The sequence below is a fragment of the Bubalus bubalis genome, chromosome 3 (assembly GCF_019923935.1).
Source record: "Bubalus bubalis isolate 160015118507 breed Murrah chromosome 3, NDDB_SH_1, whole genome shotgun sequence".
NCBI lineage: Eukaryota > Metazoa > Chordata > Mammalia > Artiodactyla > Bovidae > Bubalus > Bubalus bubalis.
The window spans coordinates 14,768,336-14,796,092 of record NC_059159.1 but is presented as its reverse complement, the minus strand read 5'-3'; the positions used below and the strand labels follow the sequence as shown (position 1 = coordinate 14,796,092).

At 51.1% G+C, this 27,757-nt stretch overlaps 1 protein-coding gene across 2 annotated transcripts in view; it reads right to left on the bottom strand.

The window, feature by feature from the left end:
• Positions 1-27,757, bottom strand: part of ERN1 (endoplasmic reticulum to nucleus signaling 1) — an 83,005-nt gene that overhangs the window by 8,136 nt on the left and 47,112 nt on the right. For both annotated transcript variants that reach the window (XM_025279831.3, XM_025279832.3), the window contains exons 4-18: positions 27,074-27,146; positions 25,055-25,127; positions 22,493-22,615; positions 20,558-20,659; positions 19,058-19,319; positions 17,482-17,560; positions 16,091-16,256; positions 12,313-12,431; positions 9,774-9,965; positions 7,805-8,072; positions 6,928-7,018; positions 6,474-6,663; positions 5,429-5,528; positions 5,007-5,206; positions 1,330-1,477 (exon numbers count right to left, since the gene is read on the bottom strand). In XM_025279831.3, the coding sequence (XP_025135616.1) occupies positions 1,330-1,477; positions 5,007-5,206; positions 5,429-5,528; positions 6,474-6,663; positions 6,928-7,018; positions 7,805-8,072; positions 9,774-9,965; positions 12,313-12,431; positions 16,091-16,256; positions 17,482-17,560; positions 19,058-19,319; positions 20,558-20,659; positions 22,493-22,615; positions 25,055-25,127; positions 27,074-27,146 (2,186 nt within the window). The remainder of the gene's footprint in view (positions 1-1,329; positions 1,478-5,006; positions 5,207-5,428; positions 5,529-6,473; positions 6,664-6,927; positions 7,019-7,804; positions 8,073-9,773; positions 9,966-12,312; positions 12,432-16,090; positions 16,257-17,481; positions 17,561-19,057; positions 19,320-20,557; positions 20,660-22,492; positions 22,616-25,054; positions 25,128-27,073; positions 27,147-27,757) is intronic.

Here is a 27,757-nt window from a genome sequence, read left to right as displayed (position 1 = left end):
CTTCTCCAGCAGATTTCTCCAACCCAGGAATCAAACCGGGGTCTCCTGCATTGCAGGCAGATTGTTTACCAACCGAGCTATCAAGGAAGCCCTGATAGCTACTGACAGAAACCCATTCCAGTAACATAAGACTTCGGCTAAAAAGGAGAGACCTCATCACGCAGTTAATGAAAAGGAGTGATCCGAAATACCCGCTACCAGAGTTTGGGTGACACTTCCTGCCTCCACACGCTGGGCTGTGGGCCACCAGGGTGACGCACTGGCTGAATGTGGATGGACGTGGTAGAGAGTCAAGATGAAGGTTAAAAATGGGCGTGCTTTCCCTGGTGGTCCAGTGGTTGAGAATCCGCCTGCCAATGCAGGGGACGTGGGTTTGATCCCTGGTTTGGGAACTAAGAGTCTACACGCCACAAGGTAACTAAACCTGTGCGTCACTGTGCCCTAGAGTCTGTGCTCCACGACAAGAGAAGCCACGGCAACGAGAAGCCTGTACACCACAACTAGAGAAAGCCCATGCGCAACTAAGACCACCCAGTGCAGCCAAAAACAAATCAATAATAAGAAAAGAGCATGCTGCAAAATACTATGTGCTATTTAGCTCCGTTTTTTATAAAAATATGAATATGTGTCTAGAGAGATGATCGGAATACTGTGTACAAAGGTACTGATAGCCGTCATTCATCACTGTGTGACGGATCGATGAGCCTTGATGCTAATCTGTTTTGTCTCCAGGGAATAAGGAAAATTAATCCATGAACAAAATTGTAAGATAGTTTAAATCTTTTTAAAAGGCAGGAGTAGGTGTCACAAGCCAATTACTATGTGGGAAGCCCTTCAGTCAGGCAGAAAAGCTTGTCCTCATGCCTGGAGAGTGAGTACCCAGATCATCTGTTCCTAGACCAGGTGACCCCCTGACTGCCAGCCCACACACAGAGCCCAGTTTATGGAGCATGGCCCTTCTGTCTCCCTGAACATCGGGACAGGAAGGTACCTCAAATTGTTTAGCCCTCAGGAGTCACAAACTGGAAAACAGAGGTCCCCAAACGGGCCTTGCCCAGGTCACAGAGGTTGTCATGTGACCTCAGGAACCTGGGAGTTACTTGGCTTCAGGACACCCCACCCAGCCCTCCACCAGCTCTGGACCGAGTCCTTGGTTCACTGAGGCCCACTGGGCGAGCAGCTGGAAAGAAGGCCCTCTGGGGGCTCAGAGACAGCACCACCCCCGCCCACAGGGGCTGCTCCCGAGCCCCTGACTCTGCCACCTGCTCACCATACTTCTTGGGGTACAGGCAGTCAAGCCCTGCCCACCCCTCCTCAGCTCCAACTCACCATGCTTCTCTGGGTGCAGGCAGTCAAGGCTGTAGGCACCCAGGAGGATGTTGGCCTGGCGTTGCAGGGACTTGCCAAAGGGGTGGCTGCCCTCAGATATCACGTAGTAGAAGACGCAGCCCGCGGAGAAGATGTCCACCGTGTAGGTCTGAAAAGAAACGAGGGGCGTCAGATGCTCTGGAGGGTGAGGGAGTTCTCATTCTCACCTAGCAGCAGAGGTGCAGCTGCTCGGAGCAGTGCTGGGTGTGGAGAACTGGGCTCTGGAGCCAAAGTGTGGGACGCTGGCTCCACCACTGGCCCCCGGAGGCCCCGGGCCGCTCTGCACCTCAGCATTCACGACCCTGAAGTGAGGATGAGCCCACGGGGCTGCTGTGAAGATTAGCTGCGTCCTTGCTGCTAGTCATTCTTTACCCAACCAGCTCGTCACTCCTTGAGGGCCGGGCTGCCTTTGCATCCCTGTAGTACCCCAGGTACGTGCATACAACAGGTCTTAACCTTTGTTAATAAATGAAATACAGCTTTCGGAGGGAATTCCCTGGCAGTCCAGGTTAGGACTGCGTCTCACTGCTAAGAGCATGAGTTCGATTCCTGGTCAGGGAACTAAGATCCTGTGTGCTGTGTGGTTAGGCCAAAAAAAAAAAAAAAAAAAAAAAGTGTTTCATTCAAAAACGGCTCCAGAAAGTGATTATTTGACAAGTTTCCAGTGCATTCACTTTAATGTTATCTATTAACATGTCTTACTTATCCCATGAAACCATTCTGTGTGTAGAGATGAAACCGGTGTGTGTGTGTGACTTCTAGCTTGGTCTACGTGGGGTGTAACACTGGGGTGTAACCCAAGCACGGCATGGGTCCCTCACGCCAGGCCCCACCACTTTGATTTTCCACCAGATGACGTGGGGCTCTAGTGAGAGAGTCAGGAGCTGGTCACCTTCCTCACCGGAGAAAACACACCCTTCACAAGAGCCTCACGAGGTGAGCGGAGCAAACGTCACCATCCCCAGATGAAGATACAGGCAGAGCGGTTCGATGACAAGCCCAGGGTCACTGCTGGGGAGTGACCAACCAGGGCAAGACGCAGGTCTTATTGCCAAGTCCAATAAATAACTCTGTAGTCAGAGCGTTCCTGGTGATACATTCAGTACAGGAGGAACAAGTCCACCAGCCACTTCCCGCCTCCTCAGGGAACAGCCGATGTTCCGTTTTCCGCAGCCTGTGCTGCCGGTGTCCCCAGCATCCCACCCCGATGCTGCCCCGGGGGCTCCTGTCCTGCATGCTGGCCCCTCTGCCTCCAAACTCCAGAGCTCACCTCTAGGCTCAGTTATGCTCTTTCCCAAACTCATTTCTGCCTCTGGTCCTTGTAGTTTAAATCCTCTGTAAGCTGATAAAATACACATGCTGCCAAGTCTGAGGTAAGTTGAGTCTTTGGTAAGACTTGATACGAGAAAGTTACTACAAAAATTGCTGTGGGATTAGATGTGGGAGACTCAGCTGTGAGCTAGACGGGACATAAATAGCTTGAGGCTAGGATTCCTCTCTCAAATCACTCAGGGGGTTTAAAACGTCTGAGTCGCAGTGCAGAAGTCACAGAAGGCATTGTGAGCATGCTTTATGCAAGAGAGGAAATCAGCAACTCCATTCAGTTGGACCCAAAGTCAAAAAAAGATATATGGCAAAACCAATACAATATTGTAAAGTTAAAAAATAAAATTAAAAAAAATAGATTAAAAAAAAAAGGCATTCCCAATTTTACAAAACAATCAATAAAACAAAAAAAAGACCTTGTTTTACAGCAAAGATTTCTCTTACTTAGAGAGCCATGTTACTTAAATTTAAAATTAAATGTTTACAGTGTATATGTATTTTCTTATGATTCTCTATCGTAACTGACTTTTTTGATTAACAGACCAACTGCTGGTCCCCAGTGAAATAAGACGGCTCTGCCGCATCTTATCTATTTTAGGATGGCTGATCCCATCCAAGTCTGCTCAGGGAAGTGTCGGATAATCCTTCAGGGTCTTGGTGAGCTAGAAAGCAAGGTGCTCGGACACGCCTGGGCTCTTAGCAAAAGAACGAAGAACCCAGCTCAAAGAGGCTCCAGTTGGGCAAATCTGGAACAATTTGAGTATCAAAAGGAACGGGAGCTATTTTCACAGACGTTTAAGAAACATCTGATGAAGCTCAACTTTCAGGAACCAAGGACTGCCAGAAAATATTAGCCTCTACATTAAGCATTTAGATGCTTACCTGAAATCTGCCTTGTACAAAGGAATAGTATGGATAAATTGAACTGCACATTTTTTTAAAACTTGATTGCTATTAAAGCAGAAATTATAAGGTTGTTAAAAAAAAAAAGGGAATAGGAACAAAACAATTAAGACTACACCGGGTTATATTACTATTTTTTTTTTTTTAATCCATGAGTCCATAGTGACGTAAAAAAAAAATAGAAAGGGCATAGAAAAATGTCAGCTAATAAATGTAGAATTTCAACTGAATGGAGTGATTCAGGCAAGGGATGCCAACGCATGCTGAATCATTACCTGAGTGACTGTTGGTATCAGGATACTGACATTCTGCCAGGGTGTTGCCCCACACGGTCCTGGCAAAGGGGATATGCCGCTGTTAAACACCTGTGCCAGGTGGGCCAACTCGGCATCACCAGCAGGGGTACAGTAATAGTAATGGTACAACCTGAGTGTGGCTGTTCTTGTCCAAAACACTTAATTTGAATCCAACTGAACCTTTAGACCTACTTCTAGTCCACAAGAAATATAAGGAATAGATGGGCAAATTCAACATCACCAAGAGGAAATGGGTGAGTGAATCCTGAGTGGGGCGTTCTACAGAGAAGCATCTGGACTCCTCAGAGAGCCACTGTCATGGGGCAGAAAAGGTGGGAGAACCGTGTCAATTAAAGGAGAGAAAATCAGGGACTTCCCTGGTAGTCCAGTGGTTAAGACCCCACACTCCCAATGTAGGGGGCCTGGGTCTGACCCCTGGTTGAGGACCTGTTCAAATGCCATGCAACAAACACCCTTGGTTGGGTCCTGGTTGACAAAACCCAGCTCTATAACAGACCTCTGGGGAACAACTAGGGAAACTTGAATATGGATTGAATACTAGGCATTGTGGAAACAGTATTAGTGGTTGAGCTGTAATCGTGGTGAGGTGGTTAGGAGGTAGAATGTACTTGTCTTTGGGAGACAAGTGCTAAAGCATTAAAGGGTAAAGGGCTGGGAGGCCTGCCACTTACATGCAAGTAGTTTCAGGGACAGAGAGAAAGTGAAAAATATTGACAGATGCTGAACTGAGGTAGAGGTGCAGAGGCACCTACTGCTCTCAATTCTCTGTATTCTCAAAACAGAAAGTTGGAAAACCAAAAATTTTAAAAAGAATGAAAACTGGAAGTCTGCTCACCTTATGCTAGCCCTGATTTCCCAGTTTCCCAAAATAGGCGGAAAGTGATTGGAAGAGTAGAAGGGAAGAAAAACAGACCAGGGCCCAGCAGACAATGGTAAGCTGGCAGCACGTGCTGCTGGGAGAGTAGCTCTTTGCTAAAGAAACCTCCCTCTCCAGCAGTGAGCGCTGCAGCCCGTCGGCAACTGGAGCTTCTTACTCCCGAAGGTACAAGAGGCTGGCTCCGCGGTTTTCACAGAGTCGTGCCCTTTACTCACGGGGTTCTCCTTGCAGTCTTCGCTCAGCATCTCTGGGGCGATCCAACCTTCGGTGCCCGGCACCCCCGAGCGGCGGCTGAAGCTGTGCCTGCCCACAGCCAGCTTCTTGCAGAGGCCAAAGTCGGAGATCATGGCCTTGATTCTGCCGTGCGCGTTGGGCATGGAGAGGAGGATGTTGTGGGGCTTCAGGTCTCTGTGAACTAACAGAACAGCCCAGGTTAGTCCACTTCTTCCACCATGGGGATGCGCCCTCCTCAGATTCCCGAGAGACCCGCTGCTGCCTCTAAAGCTTCTAGTCTTCAAATGTGAAAGTCCTCGGGTTTGTAGACAACTGGGACCCCAGGCATGCGGCAAAGAGCTTCAACAGAGGCGAGGCCACCTGGGCAAGTCATCTCCCCGCCTGGCAAGGGGGGGCTTCTCACCGATGTTGAGGGAGTGCAGGTGGGCCAGGCCCGAGGTGGTCTGCTGCAGCAGGGTAATGGGCTCCAGGCCGAGGTGGGCGAAATCCTTCTGTTCCACGTACTGCAAGAGACACAAAGGCGGGGTCACCGCATGGGGCCCCCGGGGCTCAGCTCCTCAGCACACTTCTTTCACTCTCTCTTTTTAAAAGTGATTCAATTTTATTTAGAAACACTCTGCCTGAAGGCTTTTGCTTTAATTAACATCTGGTATTGGGTCAGTTTGTTTTCTTTTATCATATTTTAAGAAAGAAATGAGAATTTTTACTGACAGTGTTTTCTACTTCCATCTTTTCCAGCAGACTTTCTCCTGAAGTTATAAGCTACCTTAAACAAGCAAACAAGGCTCCAGTTTACTAGTTTATAATGAGATGATGAGAGGGTAAAAAACCCGAGTCCATTGCCTCCTACAGTAAACTCGACGATGAGGCCAAATGATACTCAAACAGTTTTACAGCCTTGAAACTGAGCAAAAGGGATTCGATGGATGATCTTAATGATTCCAGTCATCAACTAGCATCCTCCTAGCCCACACCAGCCCTGAACAGCGATGAGAGGAAGGACTAACCATGTTTCCTGGAAGCCAAGAGGGAGAGAGATGCCACCTGCAACCAAAGACTTTACCTGGCAGCTGAGGGGACCACACAATTAAAGTTTGGGTGGGGACTTCCCTGGGTGTCCAGGGGCTAAGACTCCAAGCTCCCAGTGCAGGGGGCCCGGATTGGATCCCTGGTCAGGGAACTAGATCCCACATGTCACAACTACAGATCACACGTACAGCAACTAGGAACTGGTGCAGCCAAGTAACTAAACAAAAAAAGCTGGGGAGATGAAAACATGCTATATTCTACTGCTTGTGGCTAAATGCGTACAAACGGTACATTTAAAATGAACATATGTTAATGTAACCTTAATCAAGCTAATAAAAGTAAATAAAAAACAACACAAAAACAGCAGGCAGTTCCTAAAACCGCGCCAGAGCTGCGGGGAGCGGGACCGGAGCACCCACCTCCTGCAGCGTGGCCGCGCACAGCTCGATGGCGATGTACTGGAACTGCCGGTCCCTCTCAGTGCAGAAGTAGCGGATCACATTCGGGTGTTCGTCCGACTCTCGCAGCAGCTGGACCTCACGGTCCGCGAAACTGAAACACTCGGGCAGGATCCTCTTGACTGCCACGTCACGGTTGTCAAACATGCCCCTGCCGGACGAGGAGGGGAAGGCGGGCTGAGGAAATACCCAGCGAGCACTGGGCCCGCGGGGCTCCTTCCACCGAAGCAGCGGCTGCCTCTGCAGCCTCACGGCCCACGGTGTCCCGACCCACCACCTGGAGACCCCGTGGCCATCACTACCCTCCCAGGGGGAGCTCTTCTGTCTGGTCACCGTGATGACCCCCTGTGCCCCGGGAGCTGATGGGAGCTCCCACGTGAGGCCGTGGGGGTCCGCGGCTCTCCAGGCCACTCACCGGTACACGATTGTGCCCTCAGCTCCATGACCCAGGACATCCTTTGGACAGAAGGAGATTTTCCCAACTATCACCATGCTGGTCTCCTCATCTGGGTCAAAACAGGGAAAAGAACAGACGTGACCTAAAGAACCTTGAGGCCAGAGTGGCTGCGAGCTCCCTGATCTCAGATCGAGGGATGAGAATTCAGAGGTTTTACGGCCCTGGGGCCCTGGTAGGCAGGAGCCCCTGGGCCTGCTCCCCACGCTAGCCCAGGGCCGCCTCCTCCCTCAGTCTCCACCCTTTGTTCCTGCTTTACATTAATCACTGTAAGGACGGGAGCGTGGAGACAGGGCTTCTCTACAGGTCAGCCTAAAGGTCTGTACCTGAAACACTCGGGTAGTGGCGGGGGCGGGGGCATGTGAAGCAGAGAGGCCAGTAGTCGAGTCTCCAGCCTGAGACCCAGGACTCTGGGGTCTCCTGCCCTGGTCCTGCGTCCATCCCCCCAGAACATCAGCCCCGACGGCCAGCCTGAGCCCACCTCCCCGAGGGAAGCGGCTCCACGGCTGCACGTGTATGCATGCTCACTGGCCAGCCTGGGGGATGCTCTCGACCTGGACGCCAGGGCAGCTCGGTCAGCAGCAACTACCAGCCCCAGCAGAGTGAGACGGAGGGAGGGGTGCCACGGTGGCCCCTGGGAAAGAAGCCATCTGAGGGGGAGAGGCTGAGCGATGGGGCAGAAGCTCAGCCCCCAAGTGGGGGGGAGGGTGGGAAGGGGTGAGACCTCAGCAGACCCTTGGGAACGTCATAAACCCGTGGAGACCCCCAGGAGGCGCGGGGGGGCTCTGTGGTCCTCAGGCTGTGTTTCCACGAAAGAGAAGATGGCAGCTCCCTTTACCCTCATCGTCCTGCTCCAGGAAGGGGCTGGTGACAGCCTTGGAGGTGGAGCCGGTGGAGTGGAGCGAGTGGTTGGAGGCTCGGGGGGATGTGTTGGGGCTGCTGGTGGCCGAGCTCTCCGAGTACTGGCCGGATGAGTCCTGGAGCTCGGCGTCCTGTGCCGCATCCCCGGGCGGGTGGAAGGGCAGCTGCTGCTGCTGCAGGAGCTGGATCTTCTCCAGTTCCTTCTGGAACTGCTGGTGCTGGAGCTGCCGCTGCTGGTGGATGCTCTGGGAAGAGAAGCACACGCCCAGGCCAGTGCAGCCGCTCCCCCGGCGGAGAGGCGGGTGTGGGAGGACAGGCTGCCTATGGCAGAGGAGCAGGCAACACGACGTGACCCCGGGGGCGGGACGCGACTGGTAAGAAGGCAGCAGGGGGCAGAATCGGGTCAAGGACTGGATGGAGGTCTTCCTGCCTGTCAGACTTCCTAGGACAGCCCATTCCCCCAACTGGAGGGGCCGGCAGCGGCAGCTGAGGAGGGATTCTGATGTAAGTGGAGGACTCGGCCAGGTGGAGGGGGTTCCATTCAATTCTACAGTTCTGGGACTTTTATGAAATTCTGGGGGAATTCTCTGGTGGTCCAGAGGTTAGGACTCAGCTTTCACTGCCGAGGGTGCAGGTTCAATCCCTGGTTAGGGTGTGTGCTAAGTTGCTTTAGTCGTGTTGGACTCTCTGCGACCCCATGGACTGTAGCCTGCTGTCCATGGGATTCTCTAGGCAAGAATACTGGAGTGGGTTGCTGTACCCTCCTCCAGGGGATCTTCCCAACCCAGGGATTGAACCTGCATCTCTTACGTCTCCTGCATGGGCAGGTGGGTTTTGTTGTTTTTTTTTTTTACCATTAGTGCCACCTGGGAGTGTAGCCAAAAGAATTAAAATCATGAAAGCCTGAAGATTGTTGCAAGAGTGAAACCAAACAGGAAGAATGGGTACCAGGTGTCTGAGAGCACAGCAGGCACGGGGAAGACCTGGCCGTGCTGTCTACCATGGCCATGCACTTGGCGGAGGTTCGTGCAAAGATCGGCAGCAGCGCAGAGGCGAGGACGCTGGGGCTGAGACGTGGGGAGCCTGGCAGAGGTCAGGCTCCCAGTTCATCCCGCCGCCTTCCCCATGCCCACACTCCTCTCATTTAGTCTGAACAACACATTCCATCCTCGTTTGAAGTGGCAGCGACTGTGATTATTAACTGTCTCCATGCGTGGGAAGGTGAGTGTAAGGATGGGTGTGTAGCCAACACTCTCCTGGGAGTTTTCTGTAGAGCTCGCTCTCTCTTTTTCAACTTGGGTTGAAATTCTGGAAATTCCATCTAGTAGCTGGGTTACCTTGGGAGAGTTACTGAACTTCCCAGAGTATAGTTTCTTTCTTTGTGGTTAGGGGATAAATAGGGTTTCCCTGGTGGCGCTAATGGTAAAGAATCCACCTACCAAAGCAGAAGACCCAAGAGATACATGTTTGATCCCTGGGCTAGGAAGATCCCCGGAAAAGGAAATGGCAACCCATTCCAATATTCTTGTCTGGGAAATCTCATGGACAGACCATGTCCCTTGGCTTGTGGGATCTTAGTTCCCTGACCAGAGATGGAACCCAGGCTCTGGGCAGTAAGAGAGCAGAGGCTTAACCACTGGACTGCCAGGGAATTCCCATGTGTAGTCTTAAAAAAGAAAATACAGTTAAGTATTAAAATGATCGGCAAGCAAGGTTTCCAAATCAGTTTTTACAGTCAAACTGTAAGTTGTAAGTACAAAACTGTAATTTCCTGAGAAGTGAGCATCTGTTTGATTACAATGTTTTTGAAGGAAAGCCAATATTGACTCTTAAGTGGGAACAGAAGCGTATTTGCTTGTTTGTTGCCTTTGTCTGGACCTCACTGACAGGCAAAGGTTCAGAAACATGTGGGCAGGGGTCGGGGGCGGGAAGGAGCAGAGCCTTACCAGGGGGTAGGTGATGATGAAAGCCACCCAGCCGATGAGCAGGAAGGTGCTCAGGATGATGGTGGCCATGTCCTTGAGCATGGAGTCCACAGGGGCCTCGGGCTTGGCAGGGGCATGATCGAACTTCTCTTCCACGTCCGGAGAAACCGTGGTAGGTGCGTTTTCTGAAGTCTGGTCAACCAGGTCAATGGCCTTGTGTGGGAGAGAGTGGCAACATCACCGCTCAGTTTCCAGCCAGATATAAAAGAGCCAAACAATCAGGAGAAGCCACGACTCAGCTCAGATGTGAGTGGGGTTTGGGAGAATGGATACATGTGTATGTGTGGCTGAGTCCCTTTGCTGTCCACCTGAAACTAGTACAACACTGTTAATCGGCTATACTCCAATACAAAATAAAAAGGTAAAAAAAAAAAAGAGAGAGGCCATGATTATTTATGAGGAATGACTATGCTGTGAAATATGCTGGATTATTTTTAAGGCCCACCCAAGACCACAAAGCCAGATAACTGTTGCCCTTTTCAAAGCAACTGCCTTGAGAGGCCATGTGCTATTGCAGTGACGGAATCATTACTCAAAAAAACGGTTTTTAGAGAAATACTTTTGAAAGTGCCTTCACATGCAATATTCTTTCGAAAATCCTTATTAAAGGCAAAACCCTCCTTGGATAGTAGATTTGCTGTTTGGGGAAACTCTGAAATCATCGGTAACAAGTCTGGTAGAAAGCTGGTGGTCCACTTGGTAACATTTCACATTAAAAAGGAAAACACACAATCACACGATCTAGGAAGTAATAAAGCAGCTTTCCAACATTGCTTGTAAACTTTCAGTGCGACTCCAAGCACAAAACCATTTATTCAAACAGTCCACTGTATTTCAAAGTTTTTAAAAAGCATTAGGGTCCTTTGTTAAGCCCCAAATTAACTCAGATAAAGTGGAGTTTTTGCTCAAACTCTTCAGAAACTCTAGGACTTCTAGAAAAATGCATTGATGTTCTAGAACATCTAGTTTTCCAGTCATGCTTCAATTATTTGCTGGATGAGATAGACACACAGCCTCCTTGGCACCCCCATGCACTCACGCCTCCCTCCCCTTCCCTCGGGCCCTCCGCCGCCTGCAGGGGGTGTGCGGGTGGCCTGGCTGGTGGCAGCTGAGGAATGTTTGCTGACCATGTGACCAGAGACAACACCACTCATTTGGTTATATTTACTCAAGTGTGTTTGTTTTAAAAAGTTAGTCTTAATACCAGACAAACGCACGCCAGAGTATTTTAATGGACTTTCAAAGGACTCTTTGCTCAAGATGGAACGATTATATAGGAAAATCTCCATGACAACCATCTCTGGGTGTTAGATTAAGGGTATTGTTTAATTTTCTTTTTAAACTTTTGTTTTCTAGGTGTTTAATAACAAATATGCTGGGCTTTACTCAGATCAAAATCAGATCCAGATTTTAGGGCCCTGATCCCTCTCCAACCTGGCTGCCTCCAGAGACAAGGGACAACTCAGCACGTCCCAGAATCTTAAACGTCCACGTGATTTTCTTTCCGTTTCCCTCTGGACAAAAATCTAAATCTCTAACGTGAATTTGATATGATCACAGCCCTCCCCCCACATCAGCCAGTTACTCCCCTCTTTCTCTGGCCCTGCCCACAGGCCCTTCTCAGTCATAGGACCCCCACCGGCAGGGCTGCAGTATCCTCCAAGCCAGAACGGCCTCTGGACCCCGACCCCCAGCTCCCACCCTCCTGCAGCCTCCACACCTGCTCTGTGCCCAAGGCTGCGCTCACGGGTGGAGCGATGGTCTCCCCGTCCCTGGCTTCCACCAGCAGATGAGAGAGGGCTGGAGTTCTGTGGGGCTGCCAAGTGTCTTCGCTGGAGCTCCAGGCTCCACTCCCTCCCCACTGGCTTCAGGCTCAAGTATGCTCCGAGCACCCCAGAACTGCCCATGGTGTGAAGGAAACCCCCCTCGAATCATCCTAGTTTGGGTGGTCGTCTGCTTCCAGCTGAGACCCTGAGAGCAGGCTTCATTTACCCGGGCTCAGGAGGGTGACCTGAGCCGAGTCGGGTGGGCTTCCCGAGTGCCCCACACCCACCCAGGCGCCCTGGGTCCCCGCCAGACCGAGCAGCCAGAGCAGGCCAGTCCTGGCTGGAGAGCACCTCAGTCTCCCACCTGCTCTCTCTGCCAGCTCTCCTTTCACTGCGGGGCCTGGAACATGGCTCCTGTGCAGTCACCTGACCATGTCGCCCATGGCTCCCCGCTGGGCATCCTACAATCCCGTCAGGCTGCCTCCTCAGCCCCAGAGATGGACGCACAGGGTTCCTGCTCCGGGCCTGCACCTCTGCCTGCGTCCCTCCGGCACGCCCACCACCTCTCCCACAGGCCCCCTCCCTGACGTCAGTCCTCAGCACTTTGTCTGCTGTGGATTCTCCTGCACCCCTGCCCCTCCTGAGTGGACTGCAGGCCCTAAAGGCAGGACAAATGCCTTATCGCCCAGCCTCTGACTCGGGGCCGGTGCCTGCCTGTCCACGTCCCCACTCACCTCCTCAAAGCTCTTCTTCTCCGAGTCGGCGGGAATCACGTTCTCCCGGTGTTTGGGCAGGTTGTTGGGGAAGCGCTCCAGCATTTTGGTGGATGCAGACAGGGGGGTTTCATGGTGTCCTGCGAGAGGAAGCGTGGCCTCTAATGAGAATGGTTTCCCCATGCGGCAGTCGCACTTGACGCTCAGCTGAGACATCAGTCGCCACCCAGAGAGGGGCCCGCGATGCAAGTGCTCACGTGTGTAAAGGGAGAGAAAGTGAGAGCTGGGGACTGGAGGAACTCCACCAAGACAGAGCTTTTACCTTCCAAGGCCATGAATGCAGTATTCTGAATCTCACAATAAGGAGCAAAGACGTGGCCCTGTCATGAGAAGGACTGGGATGTCCAGGACACATTCAGAGCAAGGCACAAGTGTGCACATGCGTGTGTGTGTGTGTGTGTGTGTGTGTGTATGTGCTCAGTCGTGTCCAACTCTTTATAATCCCATGGACTACAGCCCGCCAGGCTCCTCTGTCCATGGGATTCTCCAGGCAAGAATACTGGAGTGGATTGCCATTCCCTTCTCCAGGGGATCTTCCTGACCCAAGGATCGAACTCAGGTGTCCTGCATTGCAGGTGGATTCTTTACCATCTGAGCCCCCAGGGAAACCCCCAAGAACTAGTCTGAGCTATGTATACTGCTCATCTGGAGAAATCCCCTTGAACTCTCTCTCTAGGTCAGTTCTCTATCTACACCGTCAACACTGCTCATTAAGGGAAGCCTAGGTCTGTTTTGAGCCACCATCAAGTTCCCCTCATCTTTCAAGGAACACTGAGATGGCAGGATTTCCTGAACTGGTTGCCTGCTTCAGACCTCTGACTCATACTTGCCCGTGGGGCCCAGGGAACCCGGGAGTGTCTCCAGGTACCTCTGAGGCTCGGGAACAGGAGACCCTCAAGCTAAGAGGAGTGAGGTTGCCCCTCCACATGCCACCCTGTGCTGTGGCGCTCTGCCTGCTGCTCTCATGGTTTCAAGCCCTGCCCCTTGGCCCGGCACCTCCCAACACACTGTGATGAGCCCGAATCCCCTCTTCCGCCCACAGTCCTTATAAACAGGCCTTCCCCTAGCGGAGCCTTTAGCAGCATCACGGAGGGCACTCTGAACCTGCTGTGCTACAAATGTGACCGTGAGATCCTGAAACATTTCTGTGCAAAAAGGCCCTGGTCGTCTGATTTTCCAAAAGAGCCACGAAGACTTTTTTCTGGATCCTTCATGGTCTCATGTATATATTTCCTCAGTTTCCAGTAACCTTTTTTTTTTTAAATTTTATCTTTGGCTGGGCTGGGTCTTTGTTGCTATGCTTGGGCTTTCTCTAGTTGTGGGGAACAGAGGCAGTGTGTGGGCTTCTCTCTGGGATGGGTTCTCCTGTTGCAGAGCACAGGCTCTAAGCGCATGGCCCTAGCAGTTGTGCACGGCTTTAGTGGTCCCAAGGTACGTGGGATCTTTCTGGGACAGGGATCGAACCCATATCCCCTGCATTAGCAGGCGGATTCTCAACCATTGGACCCACAGGGAAGCCCAGTTTCCAATAATTTTTTCATTCTTAACCACTGGTAGACAGTCAATGCAACCCGTAACTGCTATATAAAACCAAGTGGCCCCGTGATTTTAATGGCCTCTGCCCATCAGTTCTTTTTTTCCTCTGCTTTGGGCCCATTCACAACACGCTTTCAAATACATCTGTTCAGAAAAAGGGGTAGAATTATTTTGTTATCTCCTATACGCCGGATTGGAAGAAACACAAACTGGAATCAAGATTGCCAGGAGAAATATCAATAACCTCATATATGCAGATGACACCACCCTTATGGCAGAAAGTGAAGAGGAACTCAAAAGCCTCTTGATGAAAGTGAAAGAGGAGAGTGAAAAAGTTGGCTTAAAGCTCAACATTCAGAAAACGAAGATCATGGCATCCGGTCCCACCACTTCATGGGAAACAGATGGGGAAACAGTGGAAACAGTGTCAGACTTTATTTTTCTGGGCTCCAAAATTACTGCAGATGGTGACTGCAGCCATGAAATTAAAAGATGCTTACTCCTTGGAAGGAAAGTTATGACCAACCTAGATAGCATATTCAAAAGCAGAGACATTACTTTGCCAACAAAGGTTCATCTAGTCAAGGCTATGGTTTTCCCTGTGGTCATGTATGGATGTGAGAGTTGGACTGTGAAGAAGGCTGAGCGCCGAAGAATTGATGCTTTTGAACTGTGGTGTTGGAGAAGACTCTTGAGAGTCCCTTGGACTGCAAGGAGATCCAACCAGTCCATTCTGAAGGAGATCAGCCCCGGGATTTCTTTGGAAGGAATGATGCTAAAGCTGAAACTCCAGTTCTTTGGCCACCTCATGCGAAGAGTTGACTCATTGGAAAAGACTCTGATGCTGGGAGGGATTGGGGGCAGGAGGAGAAGGGGACGACAGAAGATGAGATGGCTGGATGGCATCACCGACTCAAGGGACCTGAGTTTGAATGAACTCCAGGAGTTGGTGATGGACAGGGAGGCCTGGCGTGCTGCGATTCATGGGGTCGCAGAGAGTCGGACACAACTGAATGACTGATTTGATCTGATCTGATGCCCATTATTTGGTAAAAATAATAACCAGAAGAAGAATGGAACAAAGAGTCAGGATGAACAAAGAACAACAAGGCCTGGACGACGGCAAAGGGACCCATGGGGCTCCAGGACATCTAGCTTCCTCTCTGTGATGCCCAGTTACGCGGCCCCTTGGTGTGTAAAGGGAGAGATGACACCCGAAGGCAGTGAGTGTGACCGATGAAGGCAGAGGTGACAGAAGCTGTGTCTCTGGCGAGCGTCCCAAGTAACTAGAGTAATCCCCCATCCAGATGCCACCGCCTGGCTGCCTCCCAGGTCTGCAGGCTCCGAGGTGGCTCCACCTCCCTTTCCTGGCGCCCCAGGTCTGACCTCTCTCTGCCCTGGCCCCAGTCTGCACGAGCACTGGGAGAGAATGATGGGGAGAAAGTTCATCAGCCCCTGTACTGCACCCGCTCTGGGGCTTGGAGATGGCAGAATCGGGGAGTAGACGCCACAAAGGAAGGGCAAATCTGATTAAGAAAACTCCGTCTTGCTCTAATTACTTGGGATGCTCGCCAACAGCTCCTGTCACCTCTGCCTCCCTCGGTCGCACTGACTCACAGGGGCCTCCAGCCTGGGGGCCAGCAGGGGTGGCAGCAGAAACGGAAGAGAAGGGGAAAGGGACCATCGCACACCCCCGGGACTTCTGCCTGCTGCGGCTCCTGGACCTCAGTCCAGCCTCTGACTCTTTTCCACCCTCAGGCCCTCCTGGGTCTTCAACTCTGTCCTCTCCAAGCTCCCCTGCTCGCCCACACCAACTCCCAAGTGAATTCTTCCACAGAGGACGCCTGCTTCCTTAACTCTTAACTGGATATAACAAGGGTGCCGACCTTGCAAAGGGGTCATTTGTGGGAAATAAGGAAATATTCGAAAGTGCCTGGCACAGACATCTAACACGTGTCAGATCACTGCACAGAGCTTGCAATATTTAGTACTGGAGTTTAGGAACATTAGTCAAATGATTTCTGAGAACTGACTTGGTAATACAGCTAGCCTGTTTTGTTTTCCTTGGGGGTAAAAGAGTCCACGGTCTGAAAAACCAACGTGGACAGGCTCCGAGCAGAGCTGAGGGCTGTGACTGGTACTGTCGTCTCTTGGCCACAAGGAGGCAGCAGGTCGCCGCCGGCGCCCCGAGGAGCTGACTTACCGATGAGCAGCCAGTAGTTCCGCAGGTAGTTGAGCTTGCTCTTGCCTTTGAGTCCGGGGTTGAACTTCAGGTCCGTGCTGGGCGTGATCACACACTCCCCTTTGTCCCCGATGGTGACACCGTCGGTCTGGGGGCCTTCCAGCAAAGGAAGGGTGCTGCCCCGGGGCTGTGAAGACAGACCGGAGTGAGGCTGGGGTGGCCGGTAGGACAGCAAGTATTCCTGTGCAGGGCTGGTTGGGAAGGCAGTTCAGTTCAGCCGCTCAGTCGTATCCGACTTTGTGACCCCATGGACTGCAGCACGCCAGGCTTCCCTGTCCATCACCAACTCTGGGAAGGCAGAGTGGGACTCAAAGGCCCCAAGATGGGGCAGGAGCAGCCCTTCCCCCAGGATGTGACAACGCTGCCCTGACGTCTTTTAAAGTTTGGCTGTCTTTTTATTTATTTATTTACTTATTTATGCCACACTGTGCGGCATGTGGGATCTTAGTTCCTGGGCCAGGGATCGAACCTGTTCCCCTGCAGGGGAAGTGTGGAGTCTTAACCACCAGGATGCCAGGGAAGTTCCTTGGACGTCTTTTGAAATGTGGACATCTCTTTAAATCTGGGAACAGGGAAACAGGAAGGGTGTGCGTGGAATTCCATGAGGCTACTGTGAGAAGCAGATATAAGTGATGGAATTCACAGATGGTACAAGTGACTGGGGTTCGAATGTTCCAGCTGCGGGCCCAGTGCTAGCTCGGGCACCACTGGACCCTGGCAGGCCCTGCCCTGAGCAGTTGACAGACTCACTGGGAAGATAGGAGATGCCAACCAAACAGCTCAAACACCGTAAGGACCAAAACAGCAGCCTGGACAGTGATGCCTCAGACTCTCAGAGACGGGGCGCTTGAAGCGACCTGGCAAGGCTGGAGGAGGCTGGACCAGTCACCAAAGGATGCCCAGGATTTGAGGAGGAAAACAGAAGACAGGAGTACAATCCAAGTGTGAGGCGCAGCCTGAACAAGGGCTGAGAAAGACGGACAGGAAACTCTTGGAACTCAGGGAGGAGAGGGACAGTGCAGCCCACAGTGACACCAGCCGTGGGGCAGGCGGGCACCGCGGGGCTGGCCTGCAGGGACCTGAACCCCAGCTGGGGAGTCTAGACTTGAATCCAAAAGCCAAGGGGAGCAACCGGGGCTTCCCAGGCCCAGGAGGCTGCCTTAGTCACAAGACTCTGCTCATGAGGTAGAACGCAGTATGTGCATAAATTATCTCCGAGGATTTAGGATGCGTGTCTTGTGTCCGTAACAGGATGCTGGTATATCATTCAGCTGTTCTTTGCTGAAATGGAACAGGAGTGCTTTGAGGGTGCCTCCATGAGCCCCACCCGCCAGCCCCCAGAGTGGACTTACCACAACGGCGACGCCCTCGTGCACCATCGAGGGGGAAGCATAGAGGCTGGTGGAGTATTTCCCCACATACAGGGTGGGCCTAGGAGACAAACAGATACATGCAGTCCACTGTCATTTAATCTCTGGACCTACAAAAGGGGGCTTTCTGGAGAGAGTCACAGCCCTGACTATCATCCCCAGGAAGAAGCACATGAACCCCCGAGCTCTGAGCGTGGAGAGGGTGAGAGGCAAGGGGACTGCCCTGGGCCTGAGGAGAGTGGGACCACGAGCCCTGATGTCACTGATGCCTTTGACGGGCCACCTGCCTGCAGCCCGGGTTTCCTCATTTGCAGGTGGCGGGTCTGCACCGGCCCACCCCTGCTTCTGTCCTCAGAAGGGACCCTGAGCAGTGATCACCCGGGAGAGACTGAAGGCTGGAACGCATGCAGCCACCCCACAGCCTCTAAGATGGCCCGGCCAGCATGCTTTGATGACTGACGAGCCACCAGAATCCCCACCATGATGGCTTGTGGACGCCTAAAGATTCTACAGGTTCTACAGAAGCTTGGAGAAAAGTCTTATCTGAATGCCTGAAGCAAAGGGGGTGCACAGGAGATTCCAACTGGGTGAGACTTCTGGTGGGTGGTCTGTCCCTGTCAGGGGCACTGAGGAGGAGAGGGGACCTGGCTTTTGTCTGTGGTCATCATGAGTGTGAAAACACGAGGCTGCACGTCCAGACCCTGCTAAACAGGGTTACTATCAAGAGCCAGTCTTGGGGGTGGGTCACCCACTAAATTCTCTAAACCTCTCTCAACAAACATCTTATCTGAACAGTGCTATGAATTCAGAGAACATTTCATGCTCACTGATCTTCTCCACGGCTCGGCAAAATGGGAAACTGAGGCTCAGCAAGGCTAAGTGACCGGGTTACAGGCTGTTCACAGGCGGGGGTGGAGAAACGGGCCTGAGTCTTAGACACACACATACCCTAACACTTTTTTCCTGATTTTTAAAGCAAATACAACTTACAAAAATGTTTTGGAAAATACAGAAAGCTAAAAAATAAATAACCTCTCCCGTATTCCCACCACTAGAGATGGATTTAATTGCACTGCAGTTGCACTGGCAGTCTCTTTCCTATATCCTGCCATAATTTTGGCTTCCCCAGTGGCTCAGCGGGTAAAGAATCTGCTTGCAATGCAGGAGATACAGGAGATGCGGGTTCGATCCCTGGGTTGGGAAGACCCCCTGGAGAAGGAAATGGCAACCCACTCCAGTATTCCTGCCCGGGAAATCCCATGGACAGAGGAAGCTGGTGGGCTACAGGCCATGGGGTCGCAAAGAGTTGGACGGGATTCAGTGACTAAGCACCCATAATTTCAGTTTATTTAATATTTGAGAATCGGAAGCATCCAGGGCTGCCCCCTTCTTAAGATTCTGAGGTTTCTGAACAAGCTGTCCTTGGCTGTTTGTATTTCTCATGGCTTCAGGAGTGTCTGCCCACGCCCTGGCGCCCAGTGCCTGGTACAGCACACCGCTGCAGGACCAGAACGCCAGGACACGGGGTCCCCCTCTCCACCCCGAGTCCTGGACTCACGTCAGCTTGCTCTTGGCCTCCGTCTCCTTGGGGAACGGGTACTTCCACTTGGTGATGCGCCCCACCTCCCCCGACATGAAGGTCAGGTAGCGCAGGGTCTCCACGGCGACATTGATGTGCATCACCTTCCGCAGGCCCTCGCGCTGCCAGATGTAAAAGGCCACCACGGGGGAAGCGTAGTTTTGGATCCACAGGACATCCCCAGACTCGCTGTCCACCGTCACCACCAGCCCATCGCCATTGGACACAAAGTGGGACATCTCTGTATGGACCGGATAGACACAGCGCGTCAAGCCTCACCTCAGCCTGCAACCACATCCTCCGTGCTCTTGCCAAGCTGCAGGCACCTGACCAGACGAAACAGGCCTTCTGGAGTGTTCTCAGAGTGCCTCCCAACAACTCTACTGGCTTTCAATGAATCTGCTTAGGCTCTACGACAGCGAGAGCTGCCTGGTTTATAAACAGGAAACAGGGTCACCCTCTCACTTGGAGGTGTTCTTTTTTCACTTGGTAATTCAAGTCAATTAGTGGGGTTCCCTGGTGGCTCAGATGGTAAAGAATCTCTCTGCAGTGCAGGAGACGGAGGTTCCATGCCTGGGTCAGGAAAATCCGCTGGAGAAGGGAATGGCAACCCACTCTAGTATTCTTGCCTGGAGAACTCCATGGACAGAGGAGCCTGACAGTCCATGGGGTTGCAAGGGTTGGACATGACGGAGTGACTGACATAACACACACACAATGAGTGGGAGTAAATAGCGCAGAGAAGGGAACCAGAGGAGATCCTGTGAACGTGGCATTTTACAGCCATCCTTTCAAAGCCATCAATCAAGCTGGACAGTCAGGGCTGACCACTGACACTGCCCGCACAAGACCCCAGAGGACATCTGTCAGACTTTCAGGTACCGGTGTTAAGATGGCAAAATCAGCTTTTAGTTTTCATCTGAGTTGGGGGAATGTTTCCTAGAGAAATAACTTGGGAATGAGCCACAGTTATGGAGGCGGTTGTTCATATCAAACTGACATTTAATTCTGCTTCTCATGGGCTTGTAGTCAACTCCTGCGACATAGAGGGACTCCATGAAGTGTGTCCTACCTCCTCTCGGGGTAAACTTATCACTGTTTTACCTGGGTTCCCTCCATACTTCTCGCCCAGGCCCCTGCTTTCAACACTGGCTGTTAAAAAATGGATAAATAAAAGGGAATTCCCTGGCGGTCCAGTAGCTAGAACTCCACACTTTCACTGCAGGGGGCCTGGGTTTGATCCTTGGTCGGGGAACTAAGATCCTGCAAGCCACATGGTACAGCCACACACAAAACAAACAAACAAACAAAACCCCATTGACTGTTTAAGTATCTACTACAAATCCATGGAAAGTCCAAAATCTGGTGACCAAGAAGGTCTTAAAAGGAAATTCGGTTTTCTGGAACCCTCATTTCCCTACAGGTCCTAAGTACCCGCCTGACCTCGCCATGCCAGGGAGGCGGGGGCGGTCTACTTACTGTAGTCCCCATCGTCCTCGGGCAGCGCGGCCGCGTAGTCAAAGTAGGTGGCGTTCCAGCGCAGCTCGCGGGTCTTGGTGTCGTACATGGTAATGGTGTACTCTGAGTGGGGAACACACAGCAGCCTGTTACCTGGAGGGGCCACGACACCAGCGGAGGTGCTGACCTCATCTAAATTACAGCAGACGAATCCTCCCTAAACGGCACGCAAGAAAGTCCAGGCCATTCATGTAGGGAGAGAGAGGGCACGGGGAGGAGGACTGGAGTCCCAAATGCATGAGCGAACCCAGCCCACAGCCTGTGGAGCAGAGACAGGCCGCCCATGCTGTGTCCTTGAACTCAAGGCTCCCGAATCATGAGCAATGTCCTGGTGTTGTTCTAAGCCACTTACGTTTTGGGGTGGTTTACTATACAGCAATCGAGAGTGGACATTAGAAATCGGTACCTAGGTGTGGGATGGTGCCATAACAGAACCATAAAACATGTGGCACTGACTTTGGGACTGGGAGGCAGACAGAAGCTGGAAAGGAAACAGCTGACGGAAGCTGGAAACGATGACCCAGGTTAGGTGGCGGTGCCACAGTTATTAGTTAAGACCACTTCTTGCTGTGCCTTGAAAAATAGAAAGAGTTAAGCAACTAATGAACTTGTGGCTCTAAGGAGATTTCCAGGCAGAATGCAGAACACGCCAAATGGTTTCTCTTAACTGCGTGTGGTAGGACACAAGGCCAACAAGCTAAAGAGGAAACCACTCCGTTTTCAAGTTGAATGCAGAGGAAATGTAGAGGGTCCAGGACTGATGTTCCAGCTGGAAAAGACTCTCAACATAAAAAATGGCCTTGGGCAGGACTTCGCAGGTGGTCCAGTGGTTAAGAATCTGCCTGCTAATGCAGGGGACACGGGTTCGATCTCGGGTCTGGGAACTAATATCACACATGCTGCAGGGCGACTAAGCTTGTGCGCCAGAACTACTGAAGCCGATGCACCCTAGAGCCTGTGCCCCACAACAAGAGAAACCAGCACTATGCGAAGCCCCTCACTGTAATGAAGGGTAGTCCCCATCTGCTGCAACTAGAGAAAGCCCACACACTGCAGCAAAGACCCAGCACAGCCAAAATAATTAATTAATTAAAAGAAAAAGGCCTTAGGGTGACGATCAGGTTCAGGTGCTTCCAGTAAAAAATGGCTTCAGGGTTAAGGTCAGATCAAAGCTGAGGCTGTAAGACCCTCCTTCGAGGCCTCAGAAAGATTCAAGGTGATCCTCCATAGACCTGCTTCCCCTTGTTGCTCTATTTGAGCTGTCCGTTCCACAGCTCTTATGGAGCAGGGGTAGAGGTCAGGGCTGCACCTGCGGCATTTGGAAGGCGGGTCCCTGGAGGAAAGGGCCGCCCGCCCACCCACTTACTCGCCGCAGCCCCTGAGCCCCGGCCACATGTTAGCCTCATGGCAGGTGTGGAGACTCAGCAGGCAGACAAGACCAAGCCCTGCCCTCAGGAAGCCAAGAGTCTAGCTGGGGGCACAAATACAATTTAGAAATGCTTGGCGACAAGACCTGAGAAGGAGGAGGAGGCTGAAGAGAGAGGAGGAGGCTGAAGAGAGAGGAGGTGGGAGATGGTGTGGTGGGGAGGCTGCTGATGTCTAGAAAGGGCCAGCGATGGGCCGTGTGAACAGCTGGGTGCTGTGAGAACAGCTGAGGCTGAGAGCAGGCAGCCACAGAGGTGGAGACTATATCACAGGAGCTTCATAATCCTCGGGCAATGGGGAGCTCCCAGGGGGTATCATAAAGGGGAACAACATGGAAACCTGTGTGTGGACCAGACTGCTCTGGGTGCGTTCTAGAGAATGAAGCCTGGAGGCAGAGACCCTAAGGGAAGGCTATTTCAGGTCACTGTTCAAAATCAGGCAGGCTGTACACGCTCAATGGTTCCTTCTTACCTGTTCGCCCCAGATACAGAAGAGAGGTTGATGGGCAGAGGCTGTCTGCAAAGGCTGATGACAGGGTCTGCTGCTTCTCCCCAGTCAGGAGGTCGATAACGTACCAAATGTCCTGCTTTTTACCTGCAAGGCCACAAGGACACGTGGTGGTTAACACTCACCCAACATGGAAAAAAATATCCCCGCCAAACCAGCAGCCCAAGATGCTCTCTGAGCTGAGAAACAGGCCTGAGATTCTCACGATGTTGAAGACACTTCTATGATGCTCTGTGGGTGACCAGGTTAATGGTAATGTGCAGACAATAAAGCTTCTTGGGCCACTGGGTCCTATTAACAACTTAATAACCTAGTCGTGGTATAAAAATTTCTCCACGCCTAATAACATAACAATTCACAGATTTTATTGCTCTGATGAGTAGCCTTAAATATGAAAAATCTGGCCTGTTAAGACAAACCTTTTCCCATAGACTAGGATCTATATAAATCCAGAAATGCACCCAGGGGCTCATCTCCCTGGTAACCATCCTTCACACATCTCAACATCCCTACTCATGAGCCCTCATGTAAAGAGGACTTACAGACACTAGTTCATAATCTAATTAGCGACTGGGCACGAGAGCTGGTGGCAGCCACGTGCTAATGAGGCCAAAGTGATCTCGGCCTCAACCAGTAAGTGACTCCCCAGCCACACGCTACACCCCTCCTCTCGGTCAGCTGATTAAAAGGTATGAACCAGTGGATAGCGTAGCTAAACAACACAATTAGGAAAACTCAAACCTATGGTTACGTACACCAGGGCATCCTGGTAATGGCAAGTTCCTAAGAAAGCTGTTTTATAATGCTCCGTACTGTTTTAATAATTTTGTTATCTGTTTATTTATTTTGGGCTGTGCTGGGCCTTCATTGCTGCGTGCAGGCTTTCTCTAGTTGCAGTACACAGGCTTCTCTCACCGCAGAGCATGGGCTCTGGGGCACGTGGACTTTAGGAGTTGCAGCTCCCGAGCTCTAGAGCACAGGCTCAATAGTTGTGGTGCTCGGGATTTGTTGCTCCGAGGCAGGTGGGATCTTCCCGGATCAGGGATGGAACCTGTGTCTCCTGCATTGGCAGGCGGATTCTTTACCACTGAGCCACCAGGGAAGCCCAATACAGGGTATTATTTCCACTATGATGTCAAGATAAACACAGCTCCTGCCTGAAGGTCAACACCTTCACTGTGACGTGTACGTGTCTGTTTTATAAGGTCTGTCTTCCAAAGACGAGCCTTCTCTCTGCTCACTCGTCTCTTCCTAGCTTATTGGCCATGTTTCCTATTTCAAGGGACTTTTGGAAGCCAAGTACCGAGACGCCAGCAAGCTCACAGGGCACGTGAATCTGCTAAAGCTACACCTAGTTCTAACAAAGGGAGCATACGTGCCAGTCTGTATGTCTGAAACTCGTCCACGGATCCTAACTTCCTGCTCCCAGTGACAAATCTTAATATGAAAAAGATCTGAAGATGGACATAAAACATCACCCGACTGCTGTGGCCAGGACCCCTTTCTGTCTGGCCAGGGTGCCCTTCTGGTTACTATAAGGCCTGCGACAGTCTGCGTGACCCAGCTACCACTTTAATGGATGGGTCGGGGCAACTGCCACAACTTGAAATGCACCCTAAGTGACGAACTGGTGGTCAGAGCTGGAAGATCAGCCAGACAACAGTGACTACAGATGGTGAGAAGATGTTCAGAGGGGCCCGGGCACAGCTTAGAGCACAGAGAAAGCCTGTGTTGATCACTTCCCCTGAATCCCTGGGCCAGGGGCTTCCTCATTCTGAAGGTGTGGAAAGAAAAGCCCCAGTCTCCTTAGACAAAGACTTAAAATCCAGCCAGGGCCTGTGCTTGAGACCCAGAAACACACATAAAAAGCTCCCAAGGCATGAACAGGCCGTAAGCACTTTCAGTTCCTCAGAAAGAAAGCTGCTTTATAAATACAGGATATTATTACTACTATGCTTTCAAGATAAATACAGCTCTCCTTTGTGTCACAAATGCATTTTTATTGACATTTTGGCAGCAACCTGGTCAAAGAAAAGCAGCTGATCTGATGCTTTGAAAGATGTGACCCCTGTAGGTATGAAGGAGGCTTATCTAAGCAAGCTGTTAAGTGCTGTTTTTATCCAATATTCTGATAGCAGGAAATACTAAGAAAGCCCTATAATTAATAGGCAAGCCTGGCTTCCCTTTCTTGGCTCAGACTATTGTAATTCACTTTAAATTTCATCCAGTTGCTTCTGGGTATGTTGCAATCTGTAAGTCTCAGGGGTAGGTCAACACAGCAGCTAAAAGCTTGTTAAATGAGTAACCATATTAATGGTGTTAGGTCTGCTCCCAAGTGTGGTGGCAGGGGGAACCCTTTCGTAATTGGTCAGCTAATCCTGGCCTGAACCAGCACAACAGAGGCAAGAAAGGCCTTCCCCAGAAGGGTGGGTAGTGACTGTAGACACATCTCCTCTCTCTCAGGCCCACCACCTTCCCAGATTGTGGCATTCGCTTCCCAAAGGGATCAGCGTCAGGAACTCTTACCCATGTAGAGAATGCCATCTGAACTTCGGCACGGAGATGCCTGCACCAACTCAGGGATCGTAAAGGGAAGTTTCTTTAAAACAAACCAAAGGTAAAAAAAGCAAAGCAAAAAAAAAAAGTTAACAAGGTCTTGTGCAATGATTACAATTTCACTGCAGTCTGTTTCTCTTACCCAATTCTGCTAAAAAGAGATGGTACGTGGGGGTTTTCCTAACTGGAAAGCAAGGAGAAGGGGGCACCCTAGGCTCCCTGCACACTGTGGGCAAGCCCTTGGCTTCCAGGTCCTGGGTGCTGGACACACTGGTTCTTTTACGTGACACGCCCCCTGGAAGTCTCTAGTCCAGAGCCCTTCCGGGGCTCTTTGACCTTTTCTGAAAAGACACACAAATATGGAGAGAATGACACAATCTTTGAAATCCTAAGGCTTGGGGAGTGGGCGGGAGGAGGGAGAGTTGCCCTGTCTTGGAAAATTATCCCAGAGCTGCTTAGATGGGAGTAGAAAACAATCCTCAGAGCAGGAGTCAACCAGGAGACTACCCTGAAGGGTGGCCTCGAGGGAGAGGAGCAGCCGTCCCTCTGTGGGCAACACAGGAGAGTCTGGGGAAGAAAGAGAAGTTTTGGTGTTTTCTCTAGCAACGAATTCTCCTACTGAAAAACAGAAGAAGATTGGGCTTTTTGGTATTAAAAGGAAGTTATGGTAGGTGCTGGGAAAAGAAACTCAGAGCAGTCCGCATGTTTCAACTGCATTTCATCATAAAAACCGATCCTTCAGAGTTGACAGCTGACATCTGACAAGCTCTTTGGGTTCGAGTTTGTTTCAGAACACTTTATTTTTGGAACATTCTGTGTTCTTGAAACCATCCCGTGGGTACCTGCCTCATGACAACTGTCACCTTTCTTGCCAAGAAAGCAAAGTCAACAGAATTTTCAGGAACCAATAATGCAGATTTTCCTGTCATCCCAATGTTTAAACTAAACCTTAGCAGAAAAAATATGCCCCGGAGAGGCTGTCCTGACTGGGCTTCTTCCAGATGTTTCTGAGGATTAGAATGTTGTTCAAGGTTTTCAGTCTGGAGTATTTTCCAGTCTGCAGGTCTGGCTGAGTGTGGCCACCTTGGCCTCCTGATTCGAGGCCCAGGCTGGAAACCACGTTCTTGGAGCTGCTAAACCACACCAAGCGGTTTGCGGGTGGTGGCAAGAGCAGCCTCTGGAAGGTGGGGATTCATGGAGCACCCCCCTCCGCCTGGTGCTTTGGCCTTGGGCACATTCCTTCACCTCTCTGGGCAGTTTCCACACCTCTGCTGTGGAGATGACCATACGTGTGGGCCCATTGTCTTTCTCGGGAGCTTTTTAAAAAAATCCTGATGACCTAGGTCAATCAAATGGGGACTTTGGGGTTGGGACCTAGACAGTATTTTTTAGAGATTGCCAGGTTATTACAATGTGCAGCTAAGGTTGTGAACCTTAAGGTCTATTCTCAAATGGAGGTAGCAATGGAATATAACCCCCCCACCCCCACCAAGGGGATGTCTACTGGGGGAGTGTACAGTGTTGCAAACTACACTCCTCCCCCAAATTAAGAATCACTAAAGTCAGGGACTTCCCTGGTGGTCCAGAGGTTAAGACCCCGCGACCACTGCAGGGGGCATGGGTTCAATCCCTGGTCGGAGAACTAAGATCTTGCATGCCAGGTGGCCAAAATATATATTTTTTAATGATAATAATAATAATCACTAGATAAAGTGAGCTCTGTTCCTGAAGGAAGATCACATCCTTCCAGTGTGCTGGATGAGCCCTGAGAAACCGCTAGGACAGATCAGTGTTTTTGAACTCTGGGCTGTACGTTTAAAAGCTCATCGAGGGAGCCGTGAAAAGACACCTCTGCCCAGGCCCCAGTGTGGACCCCCTGATTCAGAATCCCAGAATCTTTTGTAAGTTCTCAGGTGATCCTGATGTACAGCTGCGGTTGAAGACAGGGGTCTAGAACCTCCGAAGCACCAAGAAGCTAAATACACTCACCGTCAGGCCTTCGTTGTTCTTGCCCCCAAGCGTGTACAGGCTGCCATCATTAGGATCTGGGAGGAAGGCAGGCCTGCAGATTAAGCAGTAAGTATTAGTGACAGATTACAGCCCAGGGCACAGAATAAAATACCAAAGCCAGGCAAAACCATGATTGGTAGGGAGGGGTGTGTGTGTGTATGTGTGTGTGTGTGTGTGTGTGTGTGTGTGTGTATAAAACAATTCCATCCACTTCTTTTTCATCTTAGCCACAGATAATAAAATATCCTTCTGGTAATCTCCAATGGACCAGTTCTGCAGGTGACAATTTTTCCATGGACGGTAGGGCGGTGGGTAGGGGGGAGGGTGTGGTTCAGGATGATTCAAGTGCATTCCATTTATCATGCACTTTATTTCTATTATTATTACATCAGCTTCACCTCAGATCATCAGGCATTAGATCTCAGAGGCTGGGGACCCCTGGTCTATACTATACTTGGCGTGGGGAAAAAAAAAAAAACCAACCTGCAGTGGAAAACTAGTCCAAAACCACAGAAGAGCAAATCATCATTTGGTCAAAGCACGCTGGCTAAAGGTACAACAGGGGGAAGGACCCAGTAAGCCTGCTTTTCAGTTTCCAAGTCAGCTGCATACAGGACCTCAACAATTAATGTCTAATAGCGTGGCATGGCACCTAAACAGGGA